Genomic DNA, 22,913 nt, shown 5'->3' on the forward strand with positions numbered 1-22,913 from the left:
AGTTTTTGTCCTCTCCTGGCATTTTTGAGGCTGTCTGAGATCCAGAACTTCACCCTAAAACACTTTTAAATATGCTAATATTCCCAACTAACCCTACTTCCTTGACTACAGAGACAAGTGAAGAAATTTGTATCCTTGAGCCCCTCTCTTCCTCATTGTCTCAAGAAACAAAAAAATTCCAGTCCTGACATTAATTTACTATGAGAAAGACTCTTTTGTTTAGAAACTGAAAGTCACTGGCTTGGGGCCCAACTCTCCACCCACCTTGCTCAGAAACCCCCAGTCTTCAGTTCTCCCAATATGATTTCCCAGATCTCTCTGACTGGATGATCTATCTCAGTTGTTCCCTATGTCAGCTGCTGCACCTCAACTACACCCCAATTTAGCAACCCCATTTTGGCAGACACCAAACTAGCTGTTATTAGTCATCCTTGCTTCATCTGAAACATTTCCCCATGTTTATCTATCCATTTGCTTTCTGTCATTCACATTGACTGCTCTCCTCCCCTTAGTGTCTACACATTTTATTCTTGTAACTTTTCCCTTTACATTTTCCCAGCTCTTTGCCAGTAGAACATCCCTGCCAATAGATGACTTCCCTTTAGAACTGCCCCATCACCTGCATTAGGTTGTTCCTCACAAACCACAGGAAGGGACGTTAAATGAACCCTTTCATTACACAGATGGTTCAGTGGAATCCAGAGAAGTTAAGTAAATTGCTTGAGAGTATGCAGATAGTAAATGTTACGTCTGGGATTTGAATTCAGTTCTCCTAACTCCAAATACAGAACTCTTCTTACTGCCAATTTTCACCCTTCCTTGCCTTTTAGAAATTATCCAAAAAGTATCCCTTATAGTCATCATAAAATTGCCCAGTTGGAAGATCATCTTTAGTTTATCTCACAAATGAACAGGAGTTCCCTCTATGCCATTTCCAGCATGGGGGCATTGAGTCTCTGCCTGAAGATGACTAGAAGTAGGGAGCACCCTGCTTCATGGAGAAGTTCATTCTATTTATTACTAGATCAGAACATAAATTAATTAATTGATATTATTAAATTAATAAATTTAAATAGAAACTAAGCAGACATCTGCCTTTCTGCAACTTCCTAACATAACTCCTCATTCTGTACTCTGCAATCAAGCAGAATAAGGTGAATCTTTCTTCCACAAAATAGCTGTTTAGAAGCTTGTTGACAGCTCTTATGCTGCCTAAATCTTCTCTTCCTCACACTCCCAACCAGCAAAACACCCTGTGTCCTGGTCAGACTCATCACCTGCCTCTGCATGCACAGTTTGTATGTTCTTCCTAAATAACCTTTGAGGTTCCTACACACACACACCCATCCACCTTCTATAGTGTATGGCCTGATATACCTTTCTGCTTTGACATTTTATAGTATTTTTTTTCTCCAAGTTCTCTCCTTTCAGTGTTCAATATTCTAAGCCCATTTCCAATTCTAATAAACTCTATTATAAGATTCATTTTTCTAAACTCTTTTCTATATGTAACATTCTAAACTCCACATTCTAAGGATCCTTCCTGATTTGATAGCCTGCTTGCCACAGCTTCTCAATGTACCCTTTTTATTTTAATGCCCCTTGTAGTTCTTATCAGACTCTAGCTCTAACTTTCTCCTGTGATCAGCCAAGAACCTAACACTCACATGGAACTCACATAAAGGATGACTTTTCCTTGCTGCTCTCCTTTATACACTCCTCCAAGTGATCCTATTAGGAATGTGCTTAAACCCAGCCTCTATCCTTACACAAACTTTCCCTCTTTCATGTACTCCTCAACACCATCTTCTACCACTTTGTTGGACTCATAACCTATGTGAAATTCAGATAGGCAGCACCTCTCCTTCCTGCTGTCCTTAGCCAGCTCTACCTCTTCACCACTGACTTTTACAATCTTGAAACAATCCCCTTCTTGATTTGAGGCAAAAGAAAAAGGGCTCACCTGAGGAGGGGGTTTTCTAGGAATCTGTGGTCAGTGGATGGGCCACCAAACAGCTCCACTTGCTTCTACCTCCCTCAAAAACAAGGTTTGAATCAGGAGTTGCACCCAGAGCAAGGTGAGATAACAGTACTTTACCCCATGGGTCAGCACCAGGCAAGGGGCTTGGAGGGAGCAGAACAACACATATATGTGTGTCTTGCTTTTTACAACCTGCTATAATCTAGATCAAGTATATTGAACACATTTGTGCAGTCCAGTCTCCCTAAGAGATCTCAAGGAGTTATGATTATAGACATGGGTTCACTCCCATTCCCACTCCAGTTCTACTTGCCACCAAGGGCAAGGTAATTAGGCTAAGGTACTCTTAGGGGACACTCAGATTTGAAATCCAGTGATTGGGACTCTGAGGACTGGAACTGAAGCCCCTGGATCCCATCCTGACCTTCTTCTGGGACATTGTGTATGTCCCTGAGACCAGTCATGCAGCCCAAGGTGTTATCTCCATCCAAAGGTCAGGCTCTAGCTCCTCACGTCTTATCCATCCAATTTAGTCCATCAATTTTGAGCACCATTTTTTGGATTAAAAAAAAAAAACTTCAATAGGAAGCCAGCAGAGGAACCTAAGAATCTGGCATTCTTGAAGAGGCCAGTGAAATTGAGGTTCCACTTGAGTATTAAAATTATGCATTCTCTGTATATCATTTATTAATTTCAACTGTGTGCAAAGAACAATTAAACATTGAGGAGATACAGGCTTTTTTTAAAAAATATTTTCCCCCAATTATGCATAAAAACAATTTTGAACATGAGTTCCAAATTCTCTCCCTCCCTATTTTCCCTGTCTTCTCATTGAGAAGGCAAGCAATTTAACATGGGTTATACATGTATAGGTTGCAAAACATGTTTCCATACTAGTCATATTGTGAGAGAAAATACAGACAAAAAGGGTTTTTTTTTTTAAGTTTTTTTTAAAGTATGCTTTGATCTGCATTCAGACTCTTATCAGTTTTTCTGGAGATGGATAGCGTTTTTTCATCAAAAGTCCTTAGGAATTGTCTTGGATCATTGTATTGTTGAGATTAGCTAAGTTATTCACAGATGATCAGTTTGATTTCTGTGTACATTTATTTTTCCTGCTTCGGCTCTCTACTTTGCATTGGTTCTTTTTTTTTCCTGAGTTTTTTCTGAGATCGCCTACTCATCTTTTCTTATAGCACTATAGTACTCCTTGACAATCATATATCACAATTTGATTAGTCATTACCCAGCTGATGTTCATCCATTCAAATTCCTATGTTTTGCTCCACTAAAAGAGCTGCTACAAAATTTTTGTTTGCTTCTTAAGGAAGATAAAAGGTTATTAAGATCCAAGCCCTTCCCTCATACAACTCACAATCTAGTATGGGAAGTCTTACCCCTACATAAGTGATTGAAATACAAATAAAGAAAAATAAATGTTTCAGAAAGTTATAGTCATTATCTATTCAAGATCATGAGGGGAGATCATGACTGACCCTTGTGGATCAGAGTTTTAAAAGACGGTAAAAAATTCAACAGGAAGAGAAGAGAAAAGTATTCCTAGCAGAGGAAACAACATAACTAAAGCCATGGCAGTGAGAAAATTCTTCTTCTTCTTCTTCTTCTTCTTCTTCTTCTTCTTCTTCTTCTTCTTCTTCTTCTTCTTCTTCTTCTTCTTCTTCTTCTTCTTCTTCTTCTTCTTCTTCTTCTTCTTCTTCTTCTTCTTCTTTCTTCTTCTTCCTTCTTCTTCTTCTTCTTTCTTCTTCTTCTTCTTCTTCTTCTTCTTCTTCTTCTTCTTCTTCTTCTTCTTCTTCTTCTTCTTCTTCTTCTTCTTCTTCTTCTTCTTCTTCTTCTTCTTCTTCTTCTTCTTCTTCTTCTTCTTCTTCTTCTTCTTCTTCTTCTTCTTCTTCTTCTTCTTCTTCTTCTTCTTCTTCTTCTTCTTCTTCTTCTTCTTCTTCTTCTTCTTCTTCTTCTTCTTCTTCTTCTTCTTCTTCTTCTTCTTCTTCTTCTTCTTCTTCTTCTTCTTCTTCTTCTTCTTCTTCTTCTTCTTCTTCTTCTTCTTCTTCTTCTTCTTCTTCTTCTTCTTCTTCTTCTTCTTCTTCTTCTTCTTCTTCTTCTTCTTCTTCTTCTTCTTCTTCTTCTTCTTCTTCTTCTTCTTCTTCTTCTTCTTCTTCTTCTTCTTCTTCTTCTTCTTCTTCTTCTTCTTCTTCTTCTTCTTCTTCTTCTTCTTCTTCTTCTTCTTCTTCTTCTTCTTCTTCTTCTTCTTCTTCTTCTTCTTCTTCTTCTTCTTCTTCTTCTTCTTCTTCTTCTTCTTCTTCTTCTTCTTCTTCTTCTTCTTCTTCTTCTTCTTCTTCTTCTTCTTCTTCTTCTTCTTCTTCTTCTTCTTCTTCTTCTTCTTCTTCTTCTTCTTCTTCTTCTTCTTCTTCTTCTTCTTCTTCTTCTTCTTCTTCTTCTTCTTCTTCTTCTTCTTCTTCTTCTTCTTCTTCTTCTTCTTCTTCTTCTTCTTCTTCTTCTTCTTCTTCTTCTTCTTCTTCTTCTTCCCGTTTATTTCTGTAATTTCGTTGACAAATGAGTGAGTATTGCCCCAAGACCTGACAGCCAGTAAGTAGTAGCCTCCCACTTCAGAGCTTCTGATTCCAAATTTGGTTTTCTGCTCAAATTACCACACTGAAACATTAGAAACATCAAATCAAATAATTATTGCAAGGGGTTCAACATCAAGGATAATTGTTGCTTTAAAAAATTGTAGGTAATGAATGTATTCTTTTTTATGTGTTTTTTTGTTTGGCAGAAAAACTGGTTTAACTGACAGATTTTCACATGGGATAGTGGTAGTAGTTCTAGGACTGTAAACCCACTGTTCCTGCCAATTTCATTTGATCTTTGCTCTACACACACACACACACACACACACACACACACACACACAGATATACATACACTCAACTCACTCATCAAAAGCTTTCTTAAGCTTTTGATATTTGAAAAGTTCAAGCCATTGTCTCTTGTTGATATTGGAAGGACTTAAACCTTCTGTAGCTTTTATCTCATCATGAATCAAACATTCTCTAGTTAGACAGAGAAAGGTTTCAGGTTTCTATTTGCTTCTTTACATTCTTGGTTCACAATTTTTCAGTTTTATCCTGGGTTATGGCCAAGGCCATTCTGAGTTTCCAACGATCCAACTTTAGCCCTCAATCCTCAGGCTCTGTAGAAACTACTGCAAGACATGTTTGACCTACTTTTTGAGTCAATATAAAACAATACAAACATACTTAAGGTCCCCAAATAGCTGGAGGATCTCCCTCAGGTCTTCTTTTTCTGTGTCAAAGGACAAGTTTCTAATAGACATAAGACATAGTTTTCCCTTCATTTACATCAGATGGCAAATTTCTTTTTTCCCTTTGGAGTTAACACATATTGGTCTTTATCTGAATCTACTTCATTCTGATCCCTCTTCTCTTCATCCTCAATGATACTTCTTTTTTTTTTCAGATCATTGTCTTCATCTTTCTCACTGCTCTCTGCATATAAAGTTGGTAATCTTTTAACTTCCATCTTCTGAGTCTTCCCTGGTTTGGTCAGTTTTAATTTTCTTCTTCATCCTCTTTGTCTTCATCATCCTTATCCTCATTCTTACTGTCTTCTTCTTTACTCGCATCCCACTGTTTGAATTCAGTGATATTTTTGCTCATCACATGAAGTAGATGACTGTGTTGTATTACATTTATCTTTGGCCACAGCTCAATCTGCAATCACTATCTTTTTATATCTTGTATGCTTATGCCTTTCAAAGCTTTTACTACTTTTAAGAAATTCTTGAATTGAATAAAAGGAATCTCACATTTTTAAAAATCTGGCTCCTTAAGAATGTTCACCTGCAAGATGGTACCAATTTAAGCAATTAAGGTCTTCAGACCATCTTTTGGACACGTAAAACTTAGGTTCCAGATGATCAGATTAGTTTTTTTTTGTCAGCTACTTTAGCTTTGGGCCCTGGGCTTTGATTCTCATTCTGGTTCTTCCTCTGAGATCAATGGCCTAGTATCCAAATGTTTGAAGGAAAATATAAAAGAATTATAGGAGAAAATGGATAATAAAAATGTGTTGGTAGGGTTCCTCAACATTCTTCTCTCAAAACTAGATAAATCTAATTATAAAATAAACAAGAAAAAAGTTAAGGAAATTAATAGAATTTCAGACTACTGGACAATTTGAATGGAACTTAAAAAGAATACACATTTTTCTCATCTATATATGACATTGTCACAAAAAAAAATTTACCATGTATTAAAAGGCAGACAATCCTCAAAAATCAAATGTAGAAAAATAGAATAGCAAATGCATTATTTTTAAGCCATAATGCAAAAAAAAATTTAATAAAGGGCTATGGAAATATAGATTAAAATTTAATTAAAGGGCCAAGATGGCAGAGAGGACACACACATCTACTTAATCTCCATCTTTGCTCTCAGAATTTATTTCATGACAAGCCTTGGAATTAGTGCTTGATTGGGAAAAACCCCCACAAATAATTACTAACAGAAGACATCCTTGAATTTCACCAGAAAAGGTCTGTTTTTGCTCAAGAGTGGAGACAGTTAGACCAGGGAAAGCTGAGGGCAGGCAGCAGCAGTGAGTGCATGGCAGGCAGCTCACACTGAGCAGACCAGAGAGGGGTGGGGTGTGATCTTAGTTGTCTCTGTGGAAAGAACTTTACCACAGTGTGGCTATTTTGCTTTGGCAGCAAGCCAGTAGACCCGCAGTATAAACACAGGTGGTAAAGACTATATAACCCTGAAAATCTAGTGTTTCTCAGGACCTGGTGTCTCAGCATGCTCTCAGAATCTCAGAGCACAGACACAGTGCAGCCATTGCTGTGCTGCTAGTGCCTCACTATTGCCCCCCATCGTCTGTAGTGGAAGCTTGGTAATACCATCCACTCCCCTTCCCTCCCCCCCCCCAAAAAAAAACAAGAAAAAAAAAAAAGAAAAAGCAGACTGCATTCGTTTTTTGCTAGTTTGTCTTCTTTGATTCTTCTCTGACAAAATGAGCAAAAAATTGCAATGGACTCTAACTATTGATAGCTTCTATATGGATAGAGAGTCTGAGGAGACTTAAAACAGATTGTCTCCAGCTGAATCCCCAAAAGGGGATATGATCTGGTCCTCAACACACAAGACTCTCATAGAAGAAATTAAAAAGGTTCTCATAAGAGAGCTAGAAGAAAAATGGGAAAAGGAAAGGGAAGCTTGGCAAGAGAGTCTGGATAAGTCATCCCACTCATTTAAAGGTAGAGTGGATAAAAAAAATCAAATCATTGAAAAACAGAATTAGTGAATTGGAAAAAGAAAATAGCTCTCTAAAAAATGAAATTGATGAAATGGAAAAAAATTCCATAGAACAAAACAACTCACTTCAAAACTCAATTGGACAATTAGAAAAAGATATAAAAAAGTGAGTGAAGAAAATAATTCATTGAAAATCAGAATCGAACAAATGGGATTGAATGTCTTGAGGAGACATCAAGTATCAGTCAAGCAAAACCAAAAAAAAAAAAAAAATGAAACAATGGAAAAAAATGTCAAATAATGTAGAGGGCTGAAACTCTTGAGTCATTGCACTGAGGTCGGTTCAAGCACATGCCCATAGAGTATTGTCCAATTGTTAGTTAGGCTCAAGTGCTTGAACAAAATACTTCTTGGGAAACAACAGACCTGAAAAATAGATCTAGGAAAGACAATCTGAGAGTTATTGGACTCCCTGAAAAATATGATGAAAAAAAGAGCCTGGACATTATTTTCTAGGGAATTATCAAAGAGAACTGCCCAGAAGTTATAGAAACAGAGGGTAAAATAGAAATTGAAAGAATTTATTATCACCTACTGAAAGGGACCCTAAAATCAGAACTCCAAGAAATATAGTGGCTAAATTCCAGAACCAAAGAAAAAAATATTACAAGTTGCTAGAAAAAAATCAGTTCAATTATAGAGGAACCACAATAGGGATTACCCAGGATCTAGCAGTGCCCACAGTAAAGAATCAAATGGCCTGGAATCTGATATTCTGAAAAGCTAAAGAACTTGGTATGCAGCCAAAAATAACGTACGCAGCCAAAATGAACATTTTTTACAGGGAAGAAGAGGGACATTCAATGAAATAAGTGAATTTCATCTATTTCTGATGAAAAAAACCTGAACTAAACAAAAAGTTCAATTTCCAAATATAGCACTCAAGAGATACTTAAAAAGGTAAAAAGAAATCTTGGGCACTATATTTCTGTTATAAGGATATATAAAGAACACATGTATAATTTTTTCTAGAAACTAGAGGTGGAAAGGAAATTGTACCAGAGAAAGGGTAAAGTGGGGGTACTACATCTCATGAAGAGGCAAAGGAAACATTATATCTGAGAGAAAAAATGGAGATAGACGAACATAGAGTGTATCATATTCTCATTAGAATTGACTTAAAGAGAAAAATATTAGACATATTCGATTTATGGTGAAACTTCTTCCATCTCATTGAAAAGTGGGAGAGGAAAAGTGAAAAGGGAAGAAGTCAGCTAAGTGGGAGGGAATACAGAAATTGTGAGGAAAGGGGGTAAGATAGGGGAGGAACTTTAAGGTGGGGGGAGGAATACTAAAAAGGGAGGTCTGTGAGAAGCAAGTGGTGCTTACAAGTTTAATACTGGGAAGGGGGAAAGAGGGAAAGAAAGGAAAAAACCATAAATAGGGATTAACAAGATGGCAAGTAATACAGAATTGGTAATTTTAACCATAAATGTGAATGGGGTAAACTCCCCCATAAAGAGGAAGCGATTAGCAGAATGGATTAAAAGCCAGAATCCTACAATATGTTGTTTACAGGAAACACACCTGAAGCAGGGCGATACATGTAGAGTAAACATAAAAGGTTGGAGCAGAATCTACTTTGCTTCAGGTGAAGTAAAAAAAGCAGGGGTAGTCATCCTCGTCTAAGATCAAGCAAAAGCAAAAATGGACCTAATTAAAAGAGATAAGGAAGGATACTATATCTTGCTAAAGGGTAGCATAGATAATGAAGCAATATTAATATTAAACATATATGCACCAACTGGTGTAGCATCTAAATTCTTAAAAGAGAAATTAAGAGAGCTGCAAGAAGAAATAGACAGCAAAACTATAATAGTAGGAGAGCTCAACCTTGCACTCTCAGAATTAGATAAATCACACCACCAAATAAATAAGGAAGAAATCAAAGAAGTAAATAGAATACTAGAAAGTTAGATATGATAGATCTTTAGAGAAAACTAAATGGAGACAGAAAGGAGCACACTTTCTTCTCAGCACTTCATGGAACCTATACAAAAACTGACCATATATTAGGACATAAAAACCTCAAACTCAAATGTAGTAAAGCAGAAGTAGTAAATGCATCTTTTTCAGACTATGATGCAATGAAAATTACATTCAATAAAAAGCCAGGGGAAAATAGATAAAAAAAATTGGAAACTAAATAATCTCATCCTAAAGAATGATTGAGTGAAACAGCAAATCATAGACATAATTAATAACTTCACCCAAGAAAATGACAATAATGAGACATAATACCAAAATGTGTGGGATGCAGCCAAAGTGGTAATAAGGGGAAATTTCATATCTCTAGAGGGCTACTTGCATAAAGTAGAGAAAGAGAAGGTCAATGAATTGGACTTGCAAGCAAAAATGCTAAAAAAGGAACAAATTAAACCCCCCCAGTCAAACACTAAACTTGAAATTCTAAAAATAAAAGGCGAGATCAATAAAATTGAAAGTAAAAAAAAAACTATTTAATTAATTAATAAAACTACGAGTTGATTCTATGAAAAAACAAACCCTTAGTAAATCTGATTAAAAAAGGAAAGAAGAAAATCAAATTGTTAGTCTGAAAAATGACAAGGGAGAACTTGCCACCAACGAAGAGGAAATTAGAGCAATAATTAGGAGTTACTTTGCCCAACTTTATGACAATAAATTCAATAACTTAAAAGAAATGGAAAAATACCTTCAAAAATACAGCTTGCTCAGATTAACAGAGGAAGAAATAAATAGGTTAAACAGTTCCATTTTAGAAAAAGAAATAGAACAAGCCATTAACCAACTCCCTAAGAAAAAATCCCCAGGACTAGATGCATTCACATGTAAATTCTACTAAACATTTAAAGAACAATTAACTCCAATGCTATATAAACTATTTGAAAAAATAGGGATTGAAGGAGTCCTACCAAATTTCTTTTATGACACAGACGTGATACTGATACCTAAACCAGATAGAAGAAAACAGAGAAAGAAAATCATAGACCAATCTTCCTAAAGAATATTGATGCAAAAATCTTAAATAAAATATTAGCAAAGAGATTATAGGAGATTTATCATCCCCACGATAATACACCATGACCAAGTAGGATTTATACCAGGAATGCAGGGACAATTCAATATTAGGAAAACTATTAGCATAACTGACTATATCAATAACCAAATTAACAAAAACCATATGATCATCTCAATAGATGCAGAAAAAGCATTTGATAAAATCCAACATCCATTCCTAATAAAAACACTTGAGAGGATAGGAATAAATGAACTTTTCCTTAAAATAGGAGCATATACTTAAAATTGTCAGTAAGCATTATATATAATGGGGAAAAACAAAACAAAAGCAAAAACATATCTAATTAAAAAGAGATAATCAGGGAAACTAAGATTTCCCAAAGATCCCCAAGACAATTAAAAAAATCAATCATAATTATGCATATTTGCATATGTGTGTGTTTGCTAGATGGCAGAGCATTAGATTCTTAAAGGCTCAAACAAATCAAATACAGCCAAAATTAGGAAGAAAGTAGGACACTGGAGTGTGGAAAAATATTTCATGGCAATTTTCTATAAAAAATACATCATTTCTCAAATATGTAGGGAAAAGAGTCAAAGCAATAAAATTAGTATCCTTCCTCAACTGACAAATGGCCAAAAGGATACGAACAGGTAATGTTCAAAGGAAGAAATCAAAGCTATGTACAGGCATATGAAAAAAATACTCCAAGTGCTATTGATTAGTGATATGCAAATTAAAACACTCCCTAGGTATCACTTCAAAGCTATTAGATTGATTAATATGATAGACAAGAAAAATGATACCTATTAGAAGGAATGTGGAAAAATTAGATCCTTAATATACTATTGGTAAACTTGTGAACTGGTTCAACCATTTTGAAGAACAACTTAGAACTATGTCCAAGAGGGCTATAAAATTGTGCATACCTTATGACCCAGCAATATTACATTACTACTTCTGAATCACAAAGATATCAAAAGAAAAGGAAATGGACCAGTATATACTAAAATATTGATAGCAGCTCTTTTTTTGTAGCGATAAAGATCTGAAAATTAAAGGGATGTCTATCAATTGGGAGATGACTGAACGAGTTATGATATATGTATGGTATGGAATATTTCTTTTTAAGAAATGAAAACTGGGACACTAATATATTGGTGGTGGAGTTGTGAACTGATCTAACCATTCTGGAGAACAATTTGGAATTATGCCCAAAGGGCTATCAAAATGTGCATACCCTTTAATCTAGCAGTATCTCTGCTGGATATGTATCCCAAAGAGATCATAAAAAGGGGGAAAGGACCCACATTTGCAAGAAAGTTTGTAGCAGCCCTTTCTGTAGTGGCAAGAACTGGAAACTGAGAGGATACTCATCAGCTGCAGAATGGCTGAATAAATTATGGTATGTGAATGTAATGGAATATTATTGTTCTATAAGAAACAATCAGCAAGCTGATTTCAGAAAAGCCTGGAGAGGTTGTTGTTGTTGTTGTTGTTTTTTAATAGCTTTTTATTTACAAGATATATGCATGGGTAATTTTACAGCATTGGCAATTGCAAAGCCTTTTTTTCCAATTTTTCCCCTCTTTCCTCACGCTCCCTCCCCCAGATGGCAGGTAGACCAATACATGTTAAATATGTTAAAGTATATGTTAAGTACAATATATGTATACATGTCTATACAGTTATTTTGCTGCACAAAAAGAATCGGGCTTTGAAATAGCATACAATTAACCTGTGAAGGAAATCAAAAATGCAGGTGAACAAAAATAGAGCGATTGGGAATTCTATGTAGTGGTTCACACTCATTTCCCTAAGTTCTTTCGCTGGGTGTAGCTGGTTCAATTCATTACTGTTCCATTGGAGCTGATTTGTTTCATCTCATAGTCGAAGAGGGCCACGTCCATCAGAATTGATCATCATATAATGTTGTTGAAGTATTTAATGATCTCTTTGTCCTGCTCTTTCACTTAACATTAGTTCATGTAAGTCTCTCCAGGCCTTTCTGAAATCATCCTGATGGTAATTTCTTACAGAACAGTAATATTCCATAGCATTCATATACCATAATTTATTCAGCCATTCTCCAGTTGAGGAGCATCCACTCAGTTTCCAACTTCTGGCCACTACAAAGAGGGCTGCCACAAATATTTTTGCACATACAGGTCCCTTTCCCTTCTTTATGATCTTTCCCTTCTTTAAGATCATATCCCTTCATATTCTTTATGATCTAAAGAAAGAAAGGGAAATGAATAATGGAACACTATTGTTCAGTAAGAAATAATGAAGAAATTTCAAAAAATCTGGAAAGATTTATACAAACTGATTCAAAGAGAAATAAGCAAAATTAGAAAAACATTGTACACAGTATCAGCAACATTGTGTGATGATCAGCTATGAATGACTCAATATTTCTCAGTAACACAGTGATCCAAGACAAATACAAAGTATTGGATACTTTGTATCCAACATTTAAAGTATCTAAGTATTTTGACTAGGAATGCTTGAAATTTACCCATTCCTAGGAATGGAAGAAAAGGAGTGGGGAAGGAGGGACATAGTCCATAGAGGGGTGAACTAATAGTTAGAAAATAAGGTCTACCCCCCAACTCTCAAAGTATTCCTGGAACCATGAAGGGGTGATACAGTAGCTTGGATATGACAGAATGAGCCAGAACAGAATGCTATCTTGGAGTGAGCAAGAATAATTGAAATTTTTAAAATTTCCTGAGTAAAATGAAATTATAGCACCTCTTATCTGGGATAAAGTTGGAGTCTTTATTTGAAAAGATACTTAAAGTAAAGTAAAGTAAAAAAACGATCTTAAAGATACTTTAAATGTTGGATACCAGAGTCTATGAGATCTTAGAGAAATGAATTTTTTTTCTCTCTTTTTTTAGGGTATATTTTTCTGTAGTTATTTTTCTGGCAGTTTCCCTTACAATTCAATTCCTATTGGAATGATTTTGCATTTCTTGATTTGTTACATGTTTAAGTAGTATTACCTGCTATAGTGCTTAATCATGTGCAAGTATTGATATAGAGAGTAATTCAAGAAATAGAAAGTTTTGCTCACTAGAATGAAGATGCCTAGTTGAGAAACATTCAGATTTTCTGGGCCTTCAATAATTTTTCACACACGCACACACACACACACACACACACGCACACACACAAATACATGCTTCCCAGTTTCTTTAACCACTTAACTTGACTGTCCTTTCTAGAGGGAAATTTACTGGTGGTTGTCCAGTTCCAACAAAATGGAAAGAAATGAAAAACAAAAACATAATCATTTTGCACCATATCTCAGGACATACCCTTCCCTATGTTATCTCTGCTTTGGTAAAAAGTGGAACAAGAAGAAGATGGTCAATGAATAAATGAATCACATAAATGAATTAAAAATATTTATGTATGATGCACTCTCCTAAGTACAAGGGATATAAATAGAGACAGCAAGACAATACCAGTTTTCAAATAATTCATAGAACTGTGGGGAAAACAGCACACAAAAGATGACTCAATTGTAGACTTTATGGAAAGGCTTAGAAATTCTAAGAGTGCAACTTCTGAGTATATGGCAAGGCCTAGGGCTCCTTAATTTACACTAGTTAATCAGATGATAGTGCTATGAATCTGGAAATAGGAAGAATGGTAAAGATGGGAGGAATTTAGAAAACAGTTCCAAGAGAAATATTAAAGTCCAATATTCCTTCAACTTACCAGGAATAGAACTAGATATCTTCAGTTTCATTGAAGCCTTGTGGACACAGTCCAGGATATGGGAAACATTGAGGAGAAAAGCAAGAAGGAATAAAACGAATGCTGACAGTGGATCTTATCCTGGATGGGTATAAAGTGGTTCTACTTGAGGAATATGGTTAAGAGAAGAAGCAAAGGGGAAAAATATTCTCTACTCTACCCCTTAGTGTTATTCAATAGTGTCAAATGAGACAGAAAGGCAAAAAAAATTTTAAAAATGTCATAATATTGGACAATTAAAATATCTTAACATTGGTCAATTAATTGGTCATTATTTGAACTTTGTAAAGAATAATTTCAATTAAGTGATAGACATCTATATATTTTGTTATGTAGTGCATGATGATATTCATCATTCATCTTCATTCATATTCAGATATTCTTCTGAAATTAAAGTGTGGCATGTGAATTAGAAATTATATGTTTCAAATATATTTTTGAGATTCTATAATTCAAAAGTAATTATAAGTAAGAATATTTGAGGGAGGAAAAGAGAGAGAGAGAGAGAGAGAGAGAGAGAGAGAGAGAGAGAATGAGAGAGAGAGAAAGAGAGAAGCTGTGTTCCTCCATGACACTGAATGCACGAAGTACAAACTCACTACTAGAAGAACCCTTGTCTCAGTTAATATTGGGATGAATCCTGTATTTGAAGACTCCTGTATTCCTGGAAGCTCACCCCCTTGACCTTTCAAAACTTGCAAGAATGCAGCCTCCATATTAGACTCCTTTACCTAGAAGGAGGGAACAAATACTGAGTCAAGCAAAGACCAAATTTCCATTACTCCACATGACCTCAAAAAGGTAAAAAACCTCTCCTCTTCCAGTCCTGATAAGACAAGATATGATCAACAAAGTAATCAAACCACTGGAATGGGGTCAAAGAGAAAATGTTGAGGCCATGACATTTTTTGAAAGCCTCTGTTGCCTATCAAATCCCATTCACCATGTGTCTTGCTTCCCAGAAGCAGATACAGAACGTTTGCATATACTTTATTTTCTAAGGCCTTTCTATTGCATAATAACAAAACTTTCTCAGAGTCAGGCTCCCTTGCCTCTTGATATGGAAATATACTCAGAGGTACATATAGACAGATGGCTATGCAGGTGCCAATGAGAAGTTCATTATTTCTGAAGCATCCTATTGCACCTCTAATTCTAAATAATAAAAACTACTATGTATTGGAAAGAACACTGACCTTATGAAGGCCCTACCATTGAATGATGGGCACAGGAGCATTTCCTCTGGAAACCATGTTCCTTGTATCATTTCAAGACATGTCTAAGCCTCATGGAGATATTCATGGACTGATGCTAGTCCCTGATGGTTAAGAAGGATAACTGGTACTAGGAAATATCTGGATACAAATCTCAACTCTGACACTCATCCCTGAGTGTTTATAGAAGTCACTATCTTTCTGAATCAAAATATCTTCATCTGTAAAATGGAACTTATAATATCTGTGCTATCTATTTTTAAAGATTATTAAACCTATCAAATATCATAATTTATGAAGTATTTTAGCAAACTTAAAGCTAGCTTTGGGTGGCTGTCCAGTTCCAACAAGATGGATTCTGACCCTCTATAATTTCCACTGATAGTATCCAGTTATTCCCTGAGAACCAAAAACTATGGGAAAAGCCATTGTCAGAGAATAATGAAAGGATCCTGAGATGTAGAATCAGAAAGCCAAAGTTTTGAATCTTGATTCCACCACTTAATGCTTATGGTACCTAATGGAAGTGAGTCATTTGACCTCAGCTTAACTATCTGTCAAATGAGGATATTGGACTTGATGACTTTCTGGGGTCCTTGTAACTTAAAATCCTATAAATGTAATTCCCTCATATACATTGAACAATGTCCTAAGCAATGTCCAGTTCTTCCAACTCATCCTCATATTCTTTATTTTATTTATTTATTTATTTGCTGAAGCAATTGGGGTTAAGTGACTTTCCTAGGGTCACACAGCTAGGAAATGCTAAGTATCTGAGGTCCGATTTGAATTCACATTCTTCTGGTTTCAGCACTGGTACTATTTCCACTGTACAATCCTGCTTCCCCTAATCCTTATATTCCCCTGTAGGTGTAATTTTGATCCATGAATGAAAGATTTTATTTTTTTCTGAATATCTTTCACTTTAATAGTGTCAGTCAGTTTACTGTCTTATTCATTCAAGATATTTTTGCATCCTAATTATGTAAGACTGGTGAATATTCTAACCTAAATTATTGAGATGCCAGAGTCTATTGAATTAGAAGTAACAGGTGAAAAGCAAGATCATTATAAAAGTTATCTTTTTTATCATCATCCTCAACATCATTTAAATAATGGGCACATGAATATTTCTTCTAGCACACAGGTTCCTAGTATTATTTTGAGATTTTTTTCTGAGCTCCAAGAGAGTATGCATAGGCTAGTGTTAATGAAGGAAGGAGGGGACAAGGACAGATGATAACTGATAGAAAACATTTCTTATCCAAACAGAAAATACTGCTGGCAGCAATAGAGAGATAAAAGGGACTGAATGAACCATTCCTGGATAAAATGAAAGACCTCATTGGAGCTGGGAGCCATGGAAGCCCAACAAGGGAGAAACAAGGAGGAAATCTAGAAGAAAGAGAAACATATTTTGACCTGGCCCTTTCCTAGTACTGTGAGTCACATGGATAGTGACAATCTAGAAGAAAAGGGAGAGGTACTCTAGAATTCAATGTTCTTTCTTTATTGAATTGGTTCTCAGCCAGAAATTGGTGCTATTAAGTCAACAGACCTTCTATAGATCTTTGAAGAAGGAATTTACTCACATTTGGCGTAAATTGCTGCATTTCCAGGGAAACTTAAGTTCTTTTCACATTTAGAGTATGAGCCTGGGTGTACTACTCAACCACAGAGCTAGTACTATTGGAGTGGAAGTATGCAAAGATCCTAGGAAAGCCAGGCCACTAAAGGGGAAATTTTTTTACATCGTTACATATTGTAGTAATTCAAATAAGAGTTCATTCTGTCATCTTTGTAAAATATTTGCTCTTTGTCTTATTCCTTATTTATTTAATAATTTCTGCAGAAGACAAGAGGTAGGCACAAGTATAACTCATGTCCTCACATGAAATCTTAGATAAGAATATGAGTCAAAGACTATGATCATTAAAAATCATTCAAGAGAGAAACTTGGGTTTACATGGGTTCAGAGACTTAGAAAGGAGCCAAGACCATTTAACTTAGTAATTATAAATTAATAGTAGCAAGAGATAGCAGATGACAGGAAGGCTAGTTTCACTGAGCTTAGAAGACAAGTCTAACAGATAATCTTCTTCTTGCATACCACAATCCAATCCCCTAAAACCTGCTTCTTTCTAAACTAGGAACATTCTGCATAGTTCCATAAGAACTCCATATTCTTCATATAAAAAAGGAAAGAGACAGCATGGAATCAGGGAAGTATTTTGACCTTGTAGTCAGAAAGGCTGAATTGAAGTCCTGGATCTAACATCTTAACAGCTGTTTAATTTTCCTGTGAGTCTCAGTTTCCTCATCTGTAAAAACACAATATTATTAATATTCACAGTCTTGGGCAGTTATTGGTTTGTAAAGCACCACAATGATGGATTAAATATTATTAATCCTAGTTCTTCCGTACTTTATTGCCCAGAAATCTCCAAATCTTCACCAGCCCTTGCTTTCAAACTACTTTCTATCTAAATCTCAGAGTAGCTTTTTTTTTCTATTATAATAACTTTTTATTAACATAACCTATGCCAGGGTAATTTTTTTACAACATTATCCCTTGCACTCACTTCTGTTCTGATTTTTCCCTTCTACCCTCCACCCTCTCCCCTAGATGGCAAGCAGTCCTATATATGTTGAATATGTCATAGTACATCCTAGATACAACATATGTGTGCAGAACCAAACAGTTTTCTTGTTGCACAGGGAGAATTGGATTCAGAAGGTAAAAACAACCCAAGAAGAAAAACAAAAATGCAAACAGTTTACATTCATTTCCCAGTATTTTTTCTTTGGGTGTAGCTGCTTCTGTCCATCATTGATTAATTGAAAGTGGATTAGGTCTCTTTGTCAAAGAAATCCACTTCCATCAGAGTACATCTTCATACAGTATCGTTGTTGATGTATATAATGATCTCTTGGTTCTGCTCATTTCACTTAGCATCAGTTCATGTAAGTCTCTCCAAGCCTCTCGTATTCATCCTGCTGGTCATTTCTTACAAAACAATAATATTCCATAACATTCATATACCACAATTTACCCAACCATTCTCCAGTTGATGGGCATCCATTCATTTTCCAGTTTCTAGACACTACAAACAGGGCTGCTACAAACATTTTAGCACATACAGGTTCCTTTCGCTTCTTTAGTATCTCCTTGGGGTATAAGCCCAGCAGTAGCACTGCTGGGTCAAAGGGTATGCACAGTTTGATAACTTTTGGGGCATAATTCAGAGTAGCTTTGAATATGATGTGGGAAGAGACTTTGAAAAACAATTAGTGGTCATCCAATGCTCTTCTTTAAAATAATAAGGAAACTATAATCCAGTAAGTCTAAGACACAGTTTCAAACAGTGGGTAAAAATGAGAGAAAGAGAGATCAAGACAGAAAGACACAGAAATAAAAGAGACATAAAGAATTTAAATCCCTTTTCTTTTTAAAAAAACATTATCAAATATCTTTATTAATAAAATTCTTACGCATAACACATTCTAAATATATATTTGAATTTCTGAAATACAAAATTTCTGAAGTACATAATCAAAACTTACTACACAAAACGAAATGCTGAAAATGTGAGAAAAATATAGCCTATATATTGAGGATCAATAGTTGGTAAATTAACTAAACTTTATTTGCAAAAATATTCATTAAACATTTTTGATAATAAATGTCTCAAGATTGCCACAGACTAAATCTTAACTGTGTGGCTTGTTTTATTTCCTTAAGGGAACTAATTTGGGTAAAAGAAAATTATTTTAATAAATATACCAACTAAATACTATAAACTGCCCTTTCATCAAACCATGTATTATATGCTGAACATTGTGCTAAACTTTGAAGATATAAAAACAAGTTCCTACTCTCTAGGAGTTTACATTGTGATAAGTGACAACAGCATGTAAAGGGGAGCAGAAAAGTTTATAGGGGAAAGAAAGGTACAGAATGGGGGAAAGGCAGCTCAGTATAGAGATAGAATGCCCTGGAAAGTTACCAGAAGTGAACAAGATTAAGACTTCTCATGATATCCAGACAGGAATTCATCAACAAGGAATGAACATCAATAAAAGCAAAAGGATTCTCAAAAATTCATGGTTTCAAGAGAGTGGAAAGGGTGGAAATGAGTCATGTGAGATGAGTTTCAACTAGGTTGTGATCCTACTCCTAGGGCTAATAATCAGGTCAGAAGATAGTCTCTCCCTCCCCACCACACACATTGGATGTGAACTTCTTGAAAAAGTGAGCCATATATAATTTTTTTTTCTATTTATTTTCCTAATACTTAAAACAGTACTTAGCAAATAGTACATATTTAAAATTCATTTTCATTCTTTCATCCATCCATCTAGGAAGTATTCTATAACATAAGACCTGCATCAAAAATAAAACACATTCTAATTCTTCACCATCACATAGTATATTCATTATAGTCTTGAGGGGCATAGGCTCCTGAGGAGAACTTTCTTCAGAGCATCCTTCAGTTCCTTGTTTCTCAGGCTAAAGATGATGGGGCTCAGGAAGGGGGTGAGAACACTATAGGAAATGCCCATCAGGGTATCTCCTTCCAGGGCTTCTAAGGCCTTGGATTTGAGGTGTACAACAGAAGAAAAACCATAGTGTATAATCACCACAATAAGGTGGGAGGCACAGGTGGAGAAGGCTTTGCGTCGACCTTCAGCTGAGGGAATCTTCAAAATGGTAGCCGCAATAAAGGTATAAGAGAGAAATATAAGGGAAAAGCAACCTAATAAGACTATGATGTAGAGCAGCCCAATTCCTATGGCCACTGCTGAGGCATCTCCACAAGCTAGCTTCAGCAAAGGGGGCACTTGGCAGAAGAAATGATGGATCACATTAGGCCCACAGAAGGTCAAGTTGAAAATAGGAAGAGTGATCACTAGCCCCATGACTATACCACTTAGCCACGAGGAAGCCACCAGCCAAACACAAACCTGTGAGCTCATAAGCACATTGTAGCGTAAGGGATGGCAAATGGCCACATAGCGATCATAGCCCATGATGGTGAGCAAGAAGCAGTGAGCGAGACCAAAGGCAAATGTGAAAAACATCTGGTTTGCACAACCCCAGAAGGAGATGGTATGATGAGTGGAGACCAGATCAGCAAACATACGGGGATTAATAACCATCGTGTAGGCGATTTCTGAGATAGAAAGAGTACAAAGGAAGAAGTACATGGGCTTGTGAAGACTCTGTTCACGCCATACAGCCAACATGATGAGAAGGTTGCCCAGAAGTGTGAATAAATACATCAGCAGAAAGAGCACAAAGAACGGCAGCTGAAGTTGAGGTCCATACAGCCAACATGATGAGAAGGTTGCCCAGAAGTGTGAATAAATACATCAGCAGAAAGAGCACAAAGAACGGCAGCTGAAGTTGAGGGAATGGCGAGAATCCAATGAGGATAAATTCAGTCACTGTGGTATGGTTTTGCCCCAGCATAGAGACTATGGCAGAGGAGGACATGAGAAAAATAAAGTTATTGCTGAATCTCAGACTCTCAGAGTTGCAAGTGAACTCCAGCAAGCATCTAGTCCAATCTCTATGTAAAGCATCAATTTCCTCTAGCATATCCCCAAAAGGTGGTTATCCAGCCTCAACTCCAGTGATAAAGAACTCACTACCTACACAAATAAAGCATCAATTTCTTCTAGCACATCCCCAAAAGGTTGTTATCACACCTCAACTGAAAAATCTCTAGTATTAAAGACCTCTTTACCTCCACAAGTAAACTGTTCTGCTATAGAACAGATCTCTCTCTTAGAACATGGGAACAAAAAAGACCCAAGAGGAATACCTATGAACTTGATCCACTTCCCAATAGTCATTCTGCCCTGGTACTTCTCTGTGTAAAATTAAAATCAGACTCTTCAATTTCTACCCATGACTATCTAGGACTCTTCTGCCGTCTGAGATTAAACAGAACAAATATAATCCCAAACAGTACTTTAAACCCTTGAAGACAGGGATGATTTACCCCCAAATCTCTTCTCTGGAATAAACCAACCTGGTTCCTTTAAACAATTTGTATATGACTATATCTGCAGTCCCCTCTTCATCCTGTTTGTCCTGCTATTGATGTTGGAAATGGTCTTAAAAGGTGGTGCCTGGTCTGAGCAGAATACATCACATTTGACTTAAACAGGCTGAGGATCAGGACAAATCTCCTCTTGTTCTGAATGAAGAGTGGTATAGAGAGTGCTGGATCTGCAGGAAAAGGGTTTGGGTTCAAATGTTGACTCTGTAAACATATGACTTAACTTTTCTAGGCCTCTTCCATAAAAATCAGGAAATTGTTTTGGATGATCTCTAAGCCCTTTGTAGTTCTACTTTTGTGATTTCTTATCTCTATTCCTCTCTTAAGGCAGCCTATGAATCTCAAGCTCCTTTTTTTGGCCTCTGTGTCACATTGTTATCTCCACTTAAAATACACTAAAAGCCCCACTTTGTCTATTTCCTCTTTCTTCTACTGCCTTTAGAACTCAAAGAGACATTAGAGATTTTTCAGTTTGATATTGTCATTTTACAGATGAGAAAACTGAGGATTAGAGAGATTAAGTAATTTGTCCATGGTGACACAGCTAATAAGGGATACTGAGGCTGGATTTGAATCTGTTGTGTTCAAATTGTGCAACTGATCTTTTGAATGCACATATAAGACTTTATATTTACTTCAGACACACATCTGGACCCCAGTTACTCCATCTGTAAAATGATGGTGTTTGACTAGATGACATCCAAGGTTGGTATGACTTTTTTGGTTTCTATGTCACATGGTTGCTTCATATTGAATATGTAGCACATTAAACACTCACCTTTTAAAGTAAACTCTCAATTACCCTTCCTCAATCTTATACTCATTTGCATTGATTTTAATCCAATTATAGGATATCACATTTAATTTATATTGGCTCTCATTTTTATTAAATTTGGTCACAAAGTGACCTCCCTGAGTGGGAATGAAGTAAGAAAGCATAGGTCCCCTTCTAGCATTTCTCAGGTTAAAGGGTCAAGCTTTTCTTTTTCCTTCCCCCAACTGGTCTAAGTGAGTTGGGAAGATTTGTATCTCACTATCACCAACCTCAAATGCCTCAGGAAACAAGAATGTCCTTCTCTTTGACCTTTCTCTGCTGACCACTTCCTACAGATCGCCATCCAGTGGGGAGTCTGAAGCCTCTTCCATTATGGATATTACTCAGACATTTCTGTACTCTGTTTCCCCAGTGTGGAGAGGTCACTACCCAACAGTCATCAGCAAGTATATAAAAAGAAGTTCAGAGGTCATTTATATCAAGCACCTTATTTTACATGTAAGGAAACTGAGGCTTAAAAAGGAAAAGGAATTTGTCCAAATTCCCACTAATAGTAAGAACCTTAGTTGGGATTTGAGTTGAGTTTCTCAAGCTCCAGATCTAGAGTTCTTTCTATTGTTCTATTCTAACCAACTTGTTGTCTTCTCCCCCAGTGGCTACATTTTCCAACTCCATACTACCCCAAACATTAATTGCTTCTCTTCTTGGCTATTCTATCACATCCTGTAGCTGATTGTTTTTCATGCCATTTATCT

At 36.1% G+C, this 22,913-nt stretch overlaps 1 protein-coding gene across 1 annotated transcript; it reads right to left on the minus strand.

Annotated features, from left to right (window-relative positions):
• Positions 1-19,704: 19,704 nt before the first annotated feature.
• LOC116421415 (olfactory receptor 10H2-like) lies at positions 19,705-21,544 on the minus strand. Its single transcript, XM_031950795.1, has 2 exons — positions 20,705-21,544; positions 19,705-20,625 (listed from the first exon to the last, which is right to left on the minus strand). The coding sequence occupies exons 1-2, from the start codon at positions 20,915-20,917 to the stop codon at positions 19,753-19,755; spliced, it is 1,086 nt and encodes a 361-aa protein (XP_031806655.1). The 5' UTR covers positions 20,918-21,544; the 3' UTR covers positions 19,705-19,752.
• Between the last annotated feature and the right edge of the window lie 1,369 nt (positions 21,545-22,913).

The sequence above is a fragment of the Sarcophilus harrisii genome, chromosome 1 (assembly GCF_902635505.1).
Source record: "Sarcophilus harrisii chromosome 1, mSarHar1.11, whole genome shotgun sequence".
NCBI lineage: Eukaryota > Metazoa > Chordata > Mammalia > Dasyuromorphia > Dasyuridae > Sarcophilus > Sarcophilus harrisii.

What these genes read in the sequence shown, in the direction of transcription:
- LOC116421415 (XM_031950795.1), bottom strand. Translation starts at nt 20,917, where the DNA reads ATGCTAGAGGAAATTGATGCTTTACATAGAGATTGGACTAGATGCTTG. An exon ending in AACTTCAGCTGCCGTTCTTT is followed by an intron (nt 20,626 to 20,704) that starts GTGCTCTTTCTG and finishes CCTCAACTTCAG; the next exon opens with CTGCCGTTCTTTGTGCTCTT.